Below are 17,877 nucleotides of genomic sequence, written 5' to 3'. Positions count from 1 at the left end.
GCAGAGCTTTAAAGGTAAAGTTAAAGTGACCCCTGACCATTAGGTCCAGTCGTGACCGACTCTGGGGTGGTGGCGCTCATCTCGCTTTACTGGCTGAGGGAGCCAGCGTACAGCTTCCGGGTCATGTGGCCAGCAGGACTAAGCCGCTTCTGGCGAACCAGAGCAGCGCACGGAAATGCCGTTTACCTTCCCGCCGGAGCGGTACCTATTTATCTACTTGCACTTTGACGTGCTTTTGAACTGCTAGGTTGGCAGGAGCTGGGACCGAGCAACGGGAGCTCACCCCGTCGCGGGGATTCGAACCGCCAACCTTCTGATCGGCTTTGTGGTTTAACCCACAGCGCCACCCGCGTCCCTCCAGGAAAGCTTTTCTTTAAGGCAAATGAGCATAATGGTCACATATCCAATACATTCAGGATTGGCATTGTCCATAAGAAATTCATAAATAAGAAATCCAGTTGCAGCAGACTTAACTTAAACTTACAATAACTTATAATAAGATTCTAAATAAATTGTCCAGTAGCACCTTAGAGACCAACTAGGTTTTTTCTGGGTATAAGCTTTTGTGTGCATGCACACTTCTTCAGATACTTACATATATAATAAGACTAAACCGTAACACTATGCATACTATATACAGAACACCACACCAGAAGGAAAAGAGATAAAAGAGAAAGCGAAACCCACCTCATGAGAAAAGAAGACTCCCTGGAAAAGACCCTGATGTTGGGAAAGATGGAGGGCACAAGGAGAAGGGGACGACAGAGGACGAGATGGTGGGACAGTGTTCTCAAAGCTACCATCATGAGTTTGACCAAACTGCAGGAGGCAGTGGAAGACAGGAGGGCCTGGCGTGCTCTGGTCCAGGGGGTCACGAAGAGTCGGACACGACTAAACAACAACAACACTCAGCTTCTCAGAAGGAATAACCCAAACACCATGGACCTTCTGCCTGTTTCTTTCACGCAGAAAAGCTTCCAGAACCCTCTTGAATTAGTTAGAAGAGGAAAGATGTCTTAACACATCAGATCAAGACTTTCTGTACTGAGATGTGCAAACTGGTACTTACGTGGGCTCCCCCAATCGCATGGTCCCGTCGGCACGGCACACGATCTCACTGCGGGCTCCGTCCATGAACTGCGCCAGCCAGCCGATGCTGCCCATGAAGAAGCAGGCGTTGACGTAGAAGAGGATGACCGCTGGGTACCGGTTCGAATTCTTCCAGTCAGCGAGGAACGTGGCCTGCGGACAGCAGGGAGTTCAATCCTGATCAGTTGGCCTGCACACATCTATTCCCCGCTGGAGACGGATTCGCCCAGCCAACGCAGAATGGATTTGATTATCTACATGGGCTCCCAGGACGTTTCCGAGCACAATTCAAAGTGTCGGCGCTGACCTTGAAAGTTTGCCGAGGCAAACTTGGTCCTCCAGATGTTCCGGGACTACAACTCCCATCATCCCTAGCTAACAGGGATGATGGGAATTGTAGTCCCAAAACGCCGGGTGGGCTGAGTTTGCCTACGCCTGCCCTAAGCTGCCACATTTACCTGAAGGAGCATCTCCACCCCCATCGTTCAGCCCAGACTCTGAGGTCCAGCTCCGAGGGCAAACACCCCGCTTGCAAGGTGTTAAGGGCTTTACAGGTTGACGTCAGGACCTTGAAAGGGGCTCGGTAACTTATCGAGGGCCTTCTCAGTGGTGGCACCCGCCCTGTAGAATGCCCTCCCACCAGATGTCAAAGAGAAAAATAACTACCAGACATTTAGAAGACATCAGCTCCATCTGGTACGCAGGATGAGACACTCCCTACCCACAGACTGTCTCGCCAGAGTGGTGCATGCTCTGGTTATCTCCCGCTTGGACTACTGCAATGCGCTCTACGTGGGGCTACCTTTGAAGGTGACCCGGAAACTACAACTAATCCAGAATGCAGCAGCTAGACTGGTGACTGGGAGTGGCCGCCGAGACCACATAACACCGGTCCTGAAAGACCTACATTGGCTCCCAGTATGTTTCTGAGCACAATTCAAAGTGTTGATGCTGACCTTTAAAGCCCTAAACGGCCTCGGTCCAGTATACCCGAAGGAGCGTCTCCACCCCCATCGTTCTGCCCGGACACTGAGGTCCAGCACCGAGGGCCTTCTGGTGGTTCCCTCACTGCAAGAAGCCAAGTTATAGGGAACCAGGCAGAGGGCCTTCTCGGTGGTGGCACCCGCCCTGTGGAACGCCCTCCTACCAGATGTCAGAGAGAAAACCAGAGTTTTAGAAGACTTCTGAAGGCAGCCCTGTTCAAGGAAGCTTTTAATGTTTAATAGGTTATTGTATTTTAATAATCTGTTGGAAGCCGCCCAGAGCGACTGGGGAAATCCAGCCAGGTGGGCGAGGTATAAGTAACAAATTATTATTATTATTATTATTATTATTATTATTATTATTATTATTATTATTATTATTATTATTGGGAGCCAGTGCAGATCTCACAATCATTGCTGCTACATGATGGAAGTCCGGTCGATATTATTGCGGCTGCGTTCTGCGCTAGCAGCAGTGTCTGGACCGTCTCCAAGGGTAGCCCTAAGGACAGTGCACTGTAGTAGTCTATGCTTACCAAGGTGAAGAAGGTGCAGAAAATGGTGACGGAGCTGAAGGAGGCGATGTAGACGTGCATTTCACGGTGCTCCTTCTCGGTGAAAAGGGGGTTCTGGCACTGGATGCCGCAGCCTTCGACGTCCTCGTACCAACTCTTGGGGTTGTCCGTCCGGACCAGGGGGGCCTCACACTGCCCTGAGCTGTTGAATTTGATGTTCTGGACCTCATTCTGTGCAGTGGAAACAGAAATGGGATTAACTGTGGACTACAGTTTTGTGGTACAAAAATGGTATTACCTGTAAGGTTACATCATATTACATAATCTGGAATTAATAATTGTTGGAGGAAATGTGGAGTGATGGGAACATACAGTCATATGTGGTGGGACTGTCCGTTAGTTAATGAATTCTGGAAACAGACTGGTATAGTAATATCGGGAAATGTGGGAAGGAAGGTGGAAATATCTAAATTAATGGTTCTTATTCGCCGAGTTAGAAACAAAAGATGAATGTAAATGGAGAAAATTGATGGTAATTGCAGCCAGACAGGTTATAGCGAGTAATTGGAAAAATGCAGAAGAGCTAGGGTTGAACCAATGGAGGGAAAAATTGAAAAATATTATAATCTTAGAATATCTAACTGTGAAGATACATAAAATGAAAGGGTTTAAGGTCAGTGAGAAGGAGGAGGATTGGTTTGAGAAAATATTGAATTATTTGGGCAGGTTTGAACAATTTGGGGCAATTAAAATGTTAAAAGTTAAATAAACCTTGTGGAGGGAGGAGCGTTAAAGTTTATAGAATTGTACATATGGTTGATTTGAATATGTTATTATTGATTATGTATACCCAATGTATCAGCCGCTTGGGGGGTTTCACTGTTTGTTTTCAATGTTTGTGTTTTGGTTGTTGGTAAAAATAAAAATTAAAAACAAAAGAAAAGAAAACTGTGGACTATGGCAGAGGTTTTTAAACTGTGGCGGCCCAGAAATCTCCACGTGGCTGCAATCGCCAGTAGCAAAACGCTGACCTTGATCATCCCAGATCTTCTGGAGCACATTTTCCACTGACCTCCCCAGGAGAAATGAATGGGCGGAGCTTCATGAACTCCCCTCTCACTGCAGAACAGGGGCTTTCCATCTCAGCTGATCTCCCTGTTAGTGTGATGGCCTGGGAATCGGATTCAGAGGCTGAACCTGAGGAATCCCAGCCTGCACAGGAGTCCCCGCCTCCAGGGCCGGCTGAGCCAGGGCAGGGGCTTGAACCTGAAGGGCCCTCACCTGTGCCGGATCCTCAGGAGCAGACACCAGATGAATCCACTCTGGCTCCGGAGGTGATGGAGGACCCATTGCCTGCAGGTGCTCCTCTCCCAGCCCTGTCAGGGGAAGGTGAGGTTGCCTCTGGGTCCGGTAACCCTCCAGCCTCTCCTGAGCTGCAGAGGCTCAGGGCAGAGAGGCGGAAGGAACTATGTTCTCGCAGGAGGAGTGCTCGCCTCCAGGCCAGGAGAGGCGAGTCACCTGTGGACCGGGGCCGCCCTATGCCTCAGAGGAGATAAAGGCCAGTCAGCCCAGTCCCAGGTTGCGGGAGCAACATCGTTGGTAACCTGTTCCTGCCGGTACCCTGACCTGCTCTCCTGAGTTCCTGACCACGCCCGACTCCTCCCTTTGGACCTCGCTTCACCCCTGACAGACAGCCTCCTTACCCTCAACTTGGACCAGACTTAGACCACGTCGCACAGTAACACCCCTCCGGGACCAGCAGTTAGGATATAGTTCCATTCCACCTTAAAAGGGTACAGGCATGACCCTTTTGTGTGTCACATGCCTGTTTATTTCCAGCAGTCTGCTGGGAACTTCTGTTTTGTGTTACTGCTGTTTTGCTGGAAACGAAGGGAAGCAGACATGTTTTCCTTTGTTCCTGAACTATGCTGAATAAAATGCTGTACATTATGCTCTCTGTCCGTCTCTTCTGCTGTGAGATTTGCACACTCCGCTGACAGAGCGTGCACAAATCTCTAAACGTATCTTAGGTGGCATGTTAATGTTTTAATGTTGTATCTTAATCTTTTAAATTGTACAGTGGTGCCTCGCAAGACGAAAAGAATCTGTTCTGTGATTCTCTTTGTCTAGCGGTTTTTTCGTCTTGCGAAGCAAGCCCATTGACAGATTAGCGGATTAGCGGCTTTTAGCGGCTTATCGGATCAGCTGATAAGTGGCTTAGAAAAAGGGGGGAGGAAAAAAAACCCGCAGGAACTCACAAAACATTTCCGTCTTGCGAAGCAAGCCCATAGGAGATTCGTTTTGCGAAGCACCTCCAAAACGGAAAACTCTTTCATCTAGCGAGTTTTCCATCTTGCGAGGCATTCGTCTTGCGGGGCACCACTGTACTTTAATTGACTTGTTTTTATTATCGGTTGTTAGCCGCCCTGAGCCCGGTCTTGGCTGGGGAGGGTGGGCTATAAATAAAATTTATTGTTGTTGTTGTTGTTATTTTTATTATTATTATTATTATTATTATTATTATTATTATTATTATTATTATTATCTGAGGCTTGTGTCGCTGTTTGATGCTGTTCCAAGGGAGACTGGCTGCTGGCCGGTGGCTGGAGCCAACTGGGGGCCTTGCCTGATGCCCCCGTCTTCCTGGCAGAATCCCAACTCCCCCCCCCCCGACTGCAGCTCCCCCAACAGGACGTCCAGCCCCACACCCCCTGCTCTCCTACCGGACAGCCTTCAGGAAAGCGGTCCGTGGTGCACTTGAGGAAGTCCGGCCAGCCTCGTTCTCGTTCCACGATGGTGCAAGGTCCCCGGGTGGCTTGGCAGAGGGTCTGGCTGGGCAGCTCAACTTGGCCATCCTCACACTTGGGCATGTACACGGCGCAGAGGAGGGGCTGGATCACGTCCCAGCAGCGGGGGGCATTTCGTAAACCTTGAAATAAAGAAAGAGACAGGAGTCAATGATCCCTCGACATCTGTTATTGGCAATCCCTGTCCCCTTAACAACAACAACAACAACATATTATTTATACCCCGCCCGCCAACAAAGGTCCGTATAGTTCAAGCTATGGTTTTCCCAGTAGTGATGTATGGAAGTGAGAGCTGGACCATAAAGAAGGCTGATTGCCGAAGAATGGATGCTTTTGAATTCTGGTGCTGGAGGAGACTCTTGAGAGTCCCATGGACTGCAAGAAGATCCAACCTCTCCATTCTGGAGGAAATCAGCCCTGAGTGCTCACTGGAAGGACAGATCCTGAAGCTGAGGCTCCAAGACTTTGGCCACCTCATGAGAAGAGAAGACTCCCTGGAAAAGACCCTGATGTTGGGAAAGATGGAGGGCACAAGGAGAAGGGGACGACAGAGGACGAGATGGTGGGACAGTGTTCTCGAAGCGACCAGCATGAGTCTGACCAAACTGCGGGATGCAGTGGAAGACAGGAGTGCCTGGCGTGCTCTGGTCCAGGGGGTCACAAAGAGTCGGACACAACTAAACGAGTAAACAACAACAACGCCCCGCCCATCTGGCTGGGTTTCCCCAGCCACTCTGGGCAGCTTCCAACAGATTAAAATACAATAATCTATTAAACGTTAAAAGCTTCCCTAAACAGGGCTGCCTTCAGATGTCTTCTAAATGTCTGGTAGTTGTTTTTCTCTTTGACATCTGGTAGAGGGCATTCCACAGGGCGGGCGCCATCACCGAGAAGGCCCTCTGCCTGGTTCCCTGCAACTTGCTAAAATGCACGTGCTTTAAGTTATAAAGGAAACAAAAAATTGCCAAGCTAGCTGACTGGCTACTCAAAACACCGTATTTGAACACAAGGAAACCAAGCCTGATGAGGAATGGTTGAAGGAGCTGGGTATGTTTAGCCTGGAAAGGAGGAGACCGGGAGGAGATACGAGAGCCATCTTCCAATATCTTAAGGGCTGTCCCTTGTAAGATGGAGCAAACTTGTTTTCTCCTGCTCCAGAGTAGGACCAATGGCTTCAAGTTACAAGAACGGAGCTGTTCGACAGTAAAATGGATAATACAGTGATACCTCGGGTTAAGTACTTAATTCGTTCCGGAGGTCCGTACATAACCTGAAACTGTTCTTAACCTGAAGCACCACTTTAGCTAATGGGGCCTCCTGCTGCCGCCATGCCGCCGGAGCACAATTTCTGTTCTTATCCTGAAGCAAAGTTCTTAAACTGAAGCACTATTTCTTGGCTCTATTGACCGAGGGAGCCAGCGTACCGCTTCCGGATCATGTGGCCAGCAGGACTAAGCCGCTTCTGGTGAACCAGAGCAGCGCACTGAAACGCCGTTTACCTTCCCGCCGGAGCGGTACCTATTTATCTCCTTGCACTTTGATGTGCTTTCGTACTGCTAGGTTGGCAAGAGCAGGGACAGAACAACAGGAACTCACCCCGTTGCGCGGATTTGAACTGCCGATCATCTGATCGGCAAGTCCTAGGCTCTGTGGTTTAACCCACAGCGCCACCCGCGTCAAGTGTATTTAATTTACCCTTGTGTAAATTAAATACAGTGGTACCTCGGGTTACATACACTTCAGGTTACAGACTCCGCTAATTCAGAAATAGTGCTTCAGGTTAAGAACTTTGCTTCAGGATGAGAACAGAAATCGTTCAAGAAGCCTCGAATAAAATTTAAGATATTAACCAATGCTAAAGAAAGAGGCGGATTTGCCCTGCCAGACTTTAAACTTTATTATGAATCGGCCACGTTTTGCTGGCTGAGAGAATGGCTGCTTCTTGAAAATACTGACGTACTGGACCTAGAAGGTTTTAACAATGTATTTGGGTGGCATGCATATTTGTGGTATGATAAGGTTAAAGCACATAAAGCGTTTAAAAACCATATTGTCAGAAAAGCACTGTTTAATGTCTGGATAAGATATAAGGACTTGCTTGAAAATAAAGCCCCAAGGTGGCTGTCACCAATGGAAGCGAAGGCTCAGAAAAAGCTCAATATGGAGGCCAATTGGCCGAAATTTTGGGAAATTTTGGAACAAGAGAGAGACAGATTAAAATTGCAGAGTTTTGAAAAACTAAAAAATAGAGTGCGAGATTGGCTCCATTATTACCAAATAATGGAGGCGTATAATTTGGATTAAAAAAATGGTTTCCAGGTGGAAAAATCAAAACTGGAAACAGAACTGTTAGATCCCAAAACTAAGAATTTGTCAAGAATGTATAACTTGCTGTTGAAATGGAATACTCAAGATGAAATGGTGAAATCTGCTATGATTAAATGGGCACAAGATGTTGGACATAATATTATGATGGCTGACTGGGAACAGTTATGGACCACTGGTACGAAGTTTACGGCATGTAATGCCTTAAAAGAGAATTTAATGAAAATGATTTACAGGTGGTACATAACACCAGTCAAGCTTGCAAAAATATATCACTTGCCCGATAATAAATGTTGGAAATGTAAAGAGACTGAAGGCACATTTTTTCACCTTTGGTGGATGTGCCCAAGGATTAAGACATTCTGGGAGATGATTTATAATGAAATGAAAAAGGTATTTAAATATACCTTTCTGAAGAAACCAGAGGCCTTTCTCCTGGGCATGGTCGGCCAACTGGTGCCAAAAAAGGATAGAACTTTTTTTATGTATGCCACAACAGCAGCAAGAATACTCATCGCGAAATATTGGAAGACACAAGATCTACCCACCAGGGAAGAATGGCAGATGAAGGTGATGGACTACATGGAACTGGCGGAAATGACTGGCAGAATCCGAGACCAGGGAGAAGAGTTGGTGGAAGAAGATTGGAAGAAATTTAAAGCTTATTTACAGAAACATTGTAAAATTAAGGAATGTGAGAAGGATGTTGGAATGAAATAATGTGGTTTTAGCAGAAATGCTATAAAGGATTAAGAAAAAATAGATTGCTAGATGGTGAAGAAGGGAAAGTAAATTTACATTATATAAAGCTAAAATAGAGGACAAAAATTGGAAAAGATGGAAAGGACTTGCTGAAATAGCTAATTGAACTAGAATACAAAAAAGGGAGGTTTGAGGAGGTCAAGGAAATAAGCAAATGAAAGATAAGCTATGGGAAAATTCTTTGTATTTTTTATTTTTGTTTTTTCTTCCTTCTTTTTTCTTTTTTATTATTGTGATGTGATGTTTTGTATCTTTTTAATATGCTGTTTTTTAAATTTTTTTCTTTTTGTAACCCTTTAAAATTAATAAATATTATTTAAAAAAAGAAAGAAATCGTGCTCTGGAGGCATGGCGACAGCGGGAGGCCCAATTAGCTAAAGTGGTGCTTCAGGTTAAGAACAGTTTCAGGTTAAGTACGGACCTCCAGTACTTAACCCGAGGTACCACTGTACAGTGGACACTCGGCTTGCAAACGTGATCCATGCGAGATGCACGTCCGCAACCCACAGCGGTGCATCTGCGCATGCTTGGGTTGCAATTCGACGCTTCGCCATGACAAGGGCACTTGCCCTGTCCCTTTACCTTTACAGTGGTGCCCCGCAAGACAAATGCCTCGCAAGACGGAAAACTCGCTAGACGAAAGAGTTTTCCGTTTTGGAGGTGCTTCGCAAAACGAATTTCCTATGGGCTTGCTTCGCAAGACAACAATGTCTTGCCAGTTCCTGCAGGTTTTTTCCCCTCCCCCCTTTTTCTAAGCCGCTAAGCCGCTTATCAGCTGATCCGATCAGCCTATAAGCCGCTAAAAGCCGCTAAAAGCCGCTAATAGCGCTAATCCGCTAATCTGTCAATGGGCTTGCTTCGCAAGACGAAAAAACCGCTAGACGAAGAGAATCACAGAACGGATTCTTTTCGTCTTGCGAGGAACCACTGTACTATCTATCTATCTATCTATCTATCTATCTGAAACACCATTCAGAAAGCCTGCAAACAGCCTGTTCAGCCCCCGCCTGCCACTTTTTGTGGCGTTCTTGTGTCCCTTCCAGAGATGCGGGTGGCGCTGTGGGTTAAACCACTGAGCCTAGGACTTGCCAATCAGAAGGTCGGCGGTTTGAATCCCCGCAACGGGGTGAGCTCCCGTTGCTTGGTCCCTGCTCCTGCCAACCTAGCAGTCTGAAAGCACGTCAGAGTGCAAGTAGATAAATAGGTACCGCTCCGGCGGGAAGGTAAAGGGCGTTTCCGTGCGCTGCTCTGATTTCGCCAGAAGCGGCTTAGTCATGCTGGCCACATGACCCGGAAGCTGTACGCCGGCTCCCTCGGCCAGTAAAGTGAGATGAGCGCCGCAACCCCAGAGTCGGTCACGACTGGACCTAACGGTCAGGGGTCTCTTTACCTGTGTCCCTTCCAGGTTTGGTGCAATGCGTGTTTGTGAGGCAAATAAAGGGGTGGGGCTTGCCTGTACAATGCCGTTTTTGAGGTGAGGCAACCAGAATGCTAGCCGGCTGCGCATATCGCATACTGCCTTTTCCAGCGAGGCCTGCCCAAAAGCAGCTTTGCCATGCTGTTTTTAAGAGGCACAGCCTTTCCCAACCTGGTGCCCTCCACAGACTTTAGACTCCCATTCGTTCCACCCAGTACAGTCCAGACATTAAAACGTGAGCAGAAAACGCTGAAGGCAAAGCACCAGGCAACTGTGGAATCGCAGGAATAAAGTGCCAGCTCCACCTCTTCCAAGCGGTGTAGTGGTTAGAGCGTCGCACTAGGACCTGGGTTCAAATCCTGACACTCGGACAAAAAGCTCACCGAGTGTGACTTTGGGGCCCAGTCACCACCTCTCAGTTGAGCCTACTTCACAGGGGTGTTTTGGGGATTAAATGAGGAAAACGGTGTTTTCCTTGGAGAAAACAGTGGGATGTAAGGCAACAAACAAGCAAGTCAACAAAGCCTTGCACCCTGCAACTCCAGTTCCCATCAGCCCAAGCCACTGTGATCAACCTGATGGAAGCCGTAGTCCGCAGTGGGGAAGGCCAAGATATGTCCTACACAGAGAGCACATCTCTCCATTGGCTTGGAATCAACTTGATCCCCTCCCCGTCTTTCCTCTTTCCTTTTTCCTTCTGTGATGGAACTCCTATTTGGGGACTTCCCTGGCTTTTTTCTGGCCCACGTAGGACCAGTCTGGATAGTTAGCCTTGGTGAAGATTTGACGTTTTCATCCCCAAAAAGTTTTTGATTTGAGTTTCTACTGAAATGAGGCTGCATTTTAATGTTGTATTTTAATCTTGTTTTTAAGTTGTATTTTCATCAATTGTTTTTATACCTGGTGTTAGCTGCCCTGAACCCTGGGGAGGGCGGGGTATAAATATAATCATCATCATCATCATCATCATCATCTGTGTAGGAAACCTTACCTTTCCCGCTCCGACCTGGCCACAGTGATCCAAGCGATGGTCACCTCCAGGTTTGACTACTGTAACTGGCTCTGCGTGGGGCTGCCCTTGAAACTGTCCCAGAAACTCCAGCGAGGCTCCTCACGGGGTCTCTGCCATGGGAACATATTCACCCAGTGCTTTTCCAGATGCACTGGCTCCCAGTGGAGTACAGGGTCAGATTTAAGGTGCTGGTTTTGACCTTTAAAGCCCTTCACGGCCTAGGACCCTCGTACCTACGGGACCGCCTCTCCCATTATGCCCCACAGAGGACCTTAAGGTCCATAAATAGCAACACCCTAGAGGTCCCGGAAGTCAGATTAGCCTCAGCCAGAGCCAGGGCCTTCTCAGCACTGGCTCCTGCCTGGTGGAACGCCCTGTCTCTTGAGACCAGGGCCCTGTGGGATCTGACATCTTTCCGCAGGGCCTGTAAGACAGAGTTGTTCCGCCTGGCCTTTGGCTTAGAATCAGTTTGATTCCCTCCCCCTCTTTCTTTTTCCTTTCTCCTCCAATGAAGAGATTGCTCCCTAATGGTTTTAATGTTGTATCTTAATTTTTTAAATTGCATTTTAATCAACTTGTTTTTATTATTAGTTGTTAGCCGCCCTGAGCCCAGTCTTGGCTGGGGAGGGCGGGATATAAATACAAATTTTATTATTATTATTATTATTATTATTATTATTATTAGTGTAGGAAACCTGCACATTGTTTCATAGGCCTGAGATTGCTGCCTGCAGATTATTTCCAACCTTGTGATATATGCCCACTACCTTGATGGATGCCCTTCTTACCTGTCTGCACATCACCCCTGGCGGGTATCCAGCCTGCTGTGCTGGGGAGGGGGGTCAGACCCTCCCAGAGAGCAATATGCGTGCCCTACAAATCCCTGCACAGGCCTGAATCACCCCCTGCAGACCCTACTATGCGTGGGGCCTTGGGACATGCACTCTGCACATGCTCAGAGGCCCTCTTGCTGCTTGGGAAGCAAGATTTATTTACCTCCATCTCCTGCACGGGTAACTGCTCCCCAGACTCTGCCTCTTCCTTCCACGGCCCCCACCCCTTCCCAGCTCCCCAGGGGGGCTCTTTCTTGGGCCTGGGGTTGCCAACTGTCCTGCATAATGCAGGATTGTCCCGTATTTCAATGTCCACATCTACGTCCTGCATTGGCACAGTTTTGCCCTTTATTTCCTAGCACAATTCAAAGTGTTGGTGCTGACCTTGAAAGCCCTAAACGGCCCTGTATCCCTGAAGGAGCGTCTCCACCCCCATCGTTCAGCCCGGACACTGAGGTCCAGCTCCGAGGGCCTTCTGGCGTTTCCCTCCCTGCGAGAAGCAAGGTTACAGGGAACCAGGCACAGGGCCTTCTCGGTGGTGGCACCCTCCCTGTGGAACACCCTCCCACCTGATGTCAAAGAGAAAAACAACTGCCAGACTTTTAGAAGACATCTGAAGGCAGCCCTGTTCAGGGAAGTTTTTAACGTGCGACATCTTAGCGTATTTTTGGTCTTTGTTGGAAGCCGCCCAGAGTGGCTGGGGAAACCCAGCCAGATGGGCGGGGTACAAATAATAAATTATTATTATTATAAAAAAATATTATTTCAGGTGCCTTCCGCCTTCCTCCCTCTCCAAATGCATGTGCTTGAAAGGATGTGTGGAAGGTCTTCCACAGAGGTCTTCCAGCTATGGGTTGCCACACGCAGGCAGATGTACCAATTCATGTGTAAAGGTAAAGGTACCCCTGCCCATACGGGCCAGTCTTGCCAGACTCTGGGGTTGTGCGCCCATCTCACTCAAGAGGCCGAGGGCCAGCACTGTCCAGAGACACTTCCAGGTCATGTGGCCAGCGTGACGAAGCTGCAACTGGCGAGCCAGAGCCGCACACGGAAACGCCGTTTACCTTCCCGCTAGTAAGCGGTCCCTATTTATCTACTTGCACCCAGAGGTGCTTTCGAACTGCTAGGTTGGCAGGCGCTGGGACCGAGCAACGGGCGCGCACCCCGCCGTGGGGATTCGAACCGCCAACCATGCGATCGGCAAGTCCTAGGCGCTGTGGTTTTACCCACAGCGCCACCCGCGTCCCATGTGTCTGTGTGGCTAATTCTAGAGGGGACATCCTGGAAGGCTGCAAAAGATCACAGTGGATTGCTCTAAAGTCACTACAACACCAGATTTTGGGGGTGAGGGAATCGTCCCCCAACTGCAGCATCCTGTATTTTGCCAGTACTGAGATGGCGATCCGACACCCCGGCGTCACGGGTGTCAACTCACTGGGGCCCTGGGTGCAAGACCATGCACAAAATCCCCCATGGAGGGATTAGGACCCTCGTACCGACGGAACCTCGTACCTCACGGCCTAGTACCGTCGTACCTACGGGACCGCCTCTCCCAGTATGCCCCACAGAGGACCTTAAGGTCCATAAATAGCAACACCCTGGAGGTCCCGGGCCCTAAGGAAGTTAGATTAGCCTCAACCAGAGCCAGGGCCTTTTCAGCGGTGGCCCCGACTTGGTGGAACGCTCTGCCTCCTGAGACCAGGGCCCTGCAGGATCTGATTTCTTTCCGCAGGGCCTGTAAGACAGAGTTGTTCCGCCTGGCCTTTGGCTTGGAGCCAATTTGATTCCCTCCCCCTCTTTTAATGTTTCCATATTTTAAGGTTGTCTTTTTATCTTGTTTTGAAGTTGTATTCATTCAACTTGTTTTTATTATTGCTTGTTAGCCGCCCTGAGCCTGGCCTTGGCTGGGGAGGGCGGGGTATAAATAAAAATTATTACAGTGGTACCTCGGGTTATGTACTTAATTCGTTCCAGAGGTCCGTTCTTAACCTGAAACTGTTCTTAACCTGAAGCACCACTTTAGCTAATGGGGCCTCCTGCTGCCGCACGATTTCTGTTCTCATCCTGAAGCAAAGTTCTTAACCTGAAGCACTATTTCTGGGTTAGCGGAGTCTGTAACCTGAAGCGTATGTAACCCGAGGTACCACTGTATTCTGATGATGATGATGATGGAGGGCCAGGCACCCACACATTTTGGCACGCTGCATGTCACCCACGGTCGCGGGGCTCCCCAACTCCCATCCAGCAGCCCCCTTACCGGACCACAGGAGCAGCTTGTCGTGCGCCTCGTCTTGCGAGCTGGAGTCCCCGGCCAGGAGGGTGGAGGTGGCGGCGTAGGGCAGCGGAGAGCCCAGGCACACGCTTTGCTGGAGCGCCTCGCATTGCGCCGCGCGCTTGCACCGCTCCTCGCCCCGGCCCGACGGCGCCGCCGCCGCCGCGCTCCCGTTGAGCCTCGAGGCCGCCGCCGCCGCCCCGCCGTCCGGGGCGCCCAGCCCCACGCCCAGCAGCCCCCAAAGCAGCCACCGGACCAGCCCTAAAGGGGCCATCGGAGCGTCCGCGCCGCCTGCGCCTCCTCGGGTTTCCCCGGCCGTGCGCCTAGGGCGCACCGGGCTCCGCGCGCACGGCGCCTCGTCCCGGGAGTCGCGGGCCGGGCTGCCTCGGCGTCGCCTCGGCCTGGGCCTGGGCCCCACCGAAGGCCATGATCCAGAGAGCCGCCCCCTCGGCCAAGAAGGCAGCCCCCGGGATGCTTTTTCCGTCCCCCAAAAAAGTCAGGAAGGAGCGGGAGAAAGAAAAACTTGGCGCGGACTTTGGCCAAAAGTTCCCAAGCAGAAGAAAAGCGTTGCAAAGTTTTGGCCGCCTCTTGCGGCAGTTCCTCCCGCCGCCGCCCGCTCCTCCCGCTCCTCCTCCTCCTCTTCGGGCTTCTTTGTTGCTTTTGCTCCTTTCTCAAGAATGCGGGGCCGGGGGAGGGAGCCCAAAAGAGGGTGAGGAGCCCGGGCTCGCCGCCTCCCCCTTCTGCCTCCGCGATGGAAGCGCAGCGGGGGAAGGAGACGCCGAGAGAAAGCGAGCGAGCGAGCGAGCGAAGAAGACCGAGGAGAGGGAGACAGAGAGAGAGATCAGACCCCCCCACTCCCCCCAAAAAACTTGGGGAGCCCAGAGAGAAAAAACAGGGAGCCCCGTGGGTGGAAAGCTGCTGTCTCGCTCTTCCCCCCTCCCCCCAAAAACACAGAAAACCCAAAACTTTCCGCCGCCTCCCGACGCGCCCTGGGAGGGAAAAAAAGTTACGTGTCCGTCGGTCACTGTCTAACGTGACCAGTGGCGTAGCGTGGGGGGTGCAGGGGGGGCTGGCCGCACCGGGCGCAACATCTGGGGTTAGGGGGCGCAAATCCACGGGTTAGGGGGCGCAAATTACTTGCCTTGCCCCGGGTGCTGACAACTCACGCTACGCCACTGGGCCCCCCAAAAAATTAAAGGGGGAAAACTGGATGTACATTTCCAAAACAGAAGATGAAAAACCAATAAAATAAAAGCTACGTACAGCAACAGTGTTTTGTGTCGTGTAGGCTGCTATGATGCAAGTCATGGGCCCCGCCTGATAGCCTGCTCCCTAAAATATCCCTGGTTTGCTCCTTTCTATATATAGGGTTCCTACATTCTGCATAGACTGGTTGCAGGGCAACATGTGCAAATGGCTTGAGATACCTATTGGGTCAATCAGTTAACATTTAGCATATATTCAACACAAAAAACAGCAACAATTTGTTGTTGCCAAAGGGCAGCTGGACATCTCAAGGGCCCTATTACCTGCAGTAGCTGAGGGCCTCATCAAACCTAAATCTGTGCCTGACTACAGCCCCCCCCCCCCATGAGCCAATGGAATAGAAATATAATTAATTTATATTATTATTTGTTCAGGTTTTTTTAAAAAAACACCAAATAAAACCCGCAACAAACTGGGTTGCTGCATCCTAAGTCATCCTAAGAGGAGACCCATTGAAATTAGTGAATGTGGACCACTTAGGTCTGTTGACTTCATTGGGTCTACTCTATGTAAAAAGTTAGTTGGATAGACTTGTATTTCTTTTCATACCCACCTACACGGTGAATTGAAACAGCAGATTGGCCTCAGAAGACTATGAGAGTCGGGACAGAGGTATTATTATTTATTTGCTTGCTTCCAGAGCAGTTTACACAACAGAACATCAAAAATAAATAAAATATTAAAATTACTATTAAAATATCATGGAAAATATTGCATAAATTACCGTATTTTTTGCCCTATAGGACGCACTTTTCCCCTCCAAAAATGAAGGGGAAATGTGTGTGCGTCCTATGGGGCAAATGCAGGCTTTCGCTGAAGCTTGGAGAGCGAGAGGGGTCGGTGCGCACCGACCCCTCTCGCTCTCCAGGCTTCAGGAAGACACCCACAGCCTAGGCAGCCCTGTGGGAGGTCCCACAGGGATGTCTAGGCTGCGGATAGCAGCCTGCTTCCCGGAGCGTCGGGCGCCCTGAAAGCAGAGTGCCCGGCGCTTCGGGAACACATCCACAGCCTAGGCAGCCCTGCGGGAGGCCCCCGCAGGGCTCCCCACGCTGCGGATAGCAGCCTGCTGCCCGGCGGGTGGGGCGCCCTGAAGCAGAACGCCCCCCGCGCTGGGCAGACATCCGCAGCGTGGGGAGCCTTGCAGGAGTTCCCCGCAGGGCTCCCCACACTGCAGATAGCAGCCTGCCGCCCGGTGGGCGGGGCGCCCTGATGCAGAGCGCCCCTCGCACCGGGCAGACATGGGCCAGCCCCACAAGCTCGGGGGACAGCAGGGAGGCGCAGCGCCGCCATCCCGCTGTTCCTCGACCTGGTTCGGTTTCCCCGACCTGCTTTTGGGGGGGAAATAAAGGGGGGGAATTCCTTTATTTCCCCCCCAAAAAACTAGGTGCGTCCTATGGGACGAAAAATATGGTATATTTGACACCAAGGAAATAAGTTGTCCAGGATAAACCTTCACTGTTCTCCTATCGCAGGCATAGGCAACCTCGGCCCTCCAGATGTTTTGGGACTACAACTCCCATGATCCTTAGCTATCAGGACCAGTGGTCAGGGATGATGGGAATTGTAGTCCCAAACCATCTGGAGGGCCGAGTTTGCCTATGCGTGTCCTATAGGTTGGAGAGGGTGAGTGTTGGTCAGCACTTACCTCCATATTGGAAACTGATATGCCAGGAGATCGGTCAATGCATACATCCATCTCAAACTTTAGTGCTGTTAAATATATTATTGGATAGAAATCTGGATACTGATCAGGGCTGGATTAACTGTTAAGCAAATAAGCACGTGTTTAGGGCATCATTCCATTGCTGGGTTTTTAACAGTAATGGTCACAAATTGCTCAGCTGATGTATATTAAAAATCCCAACAGAAAACTGTGCAGCAAGACAGGCCAGATGCCTTATCTCTGCTAAGTATAGAAGCAGATTTGTTGTGTAAAATTGGTTCTGAGGATCTGATCAAAGATTGCAATCGGGGGGGGGGGGGAGAACAGGATAATTTTTTTCAAAATAGAAATAAAATGGAAGTATACAAAAAAAAGCATTATTTTCCATCTTGCTGCAGGTTTCGTTTCGTTTCAAAAAATAAGTTTTATTTTATGGCTCATTATTGTTTACATTGATCACTGCAGATGGTGACAGCAGTTACGAAATTAAAAGACGTCTGCCTCTTGAGAGAAAAGCAATGACAAACCTAGACAGCATCTTAAAAAGCAGAGACATCACCTTGCCAACAAAGGTCCGTATAGTTAAAGCTATGGTTTTCCCAATAGTGATGTATGGAAGTGAGAGCTGGACCATAAAGACGGCTGATTGCCGAATAATGGGTGCTTTTGAATTATGGTGCTGGAGGAGACTCTGGAGAGTCCCATGGGCTGCAAGAAAATAAAACCTCTCCATTCTGAAGGAAATCAGCCCTGAGTGCTCACTGGAAGGACAGATCGTGAAGCTGAGGCTCCAATACTTTGGCTACCTCATGAGAAGAGAAGACTCCCTGGAAAAGACCCTGATGTTGGGAAAGATGGAGGGCACAAGGAGAAGGGGACGGCAGAGGACAAGATGGTTGGACAGTGTTCTCAAAGCTACCAGCATGAGTCTGA

General features: G+C 49.6%; 1 protein-coding gene across 1 annotated transcript in view; it reads right to left on the bottom strand.

Moving 5' to 3' along the window:
- Positions 1–14,819, bottom strand: part of SMO (smoothened, frizzled class receptor) — a 36,281-nt gene extending 21,462 nt beyond the window's left edge. The window contains exons 1-4 of the mRNA XM_083461107.1: positions 14,001–14,819; positions 5,311–5,516; positions 2,609–2,818; positions 1,070–1,242 (exon numbers count right to left, since the gene is read on the bottom strand). Coding sequence (XP_083317233.1) covers positions 1,070–1,242; positions 2,609–2,818; positions 5,311–5,516; positions 14,001–14,289 — 878 coding nt within the window. The 5' untranslated portion in view covers positions 14,290–14,819. The remainder of the gene's footprint in view (positions 1–1,069; positions 1,243–2,608; positions 2,819–5,310; positions 5,517–14,000) is intronic.
- Between the last annotated feature and the right edge of the window lie 3,058 nt (positions 14,820–17,877).

This window comes from Podarcis liolepis (assembly GCF_965112155.1).
Source record: "Podarcis liolepis genome assembly, chromosome: 10".
In the NCBI taxonomy this organism is placed as follows: domain Eukaryota; kingdom Metazoa; phylum Chordata; class Lepidosauria; order Squamata; family Lacertidae; genus Podarcis; species Podarcis liolepis.
This window is presented reverse-complemented; position numbering and strand designations above follow the sequence as displayed.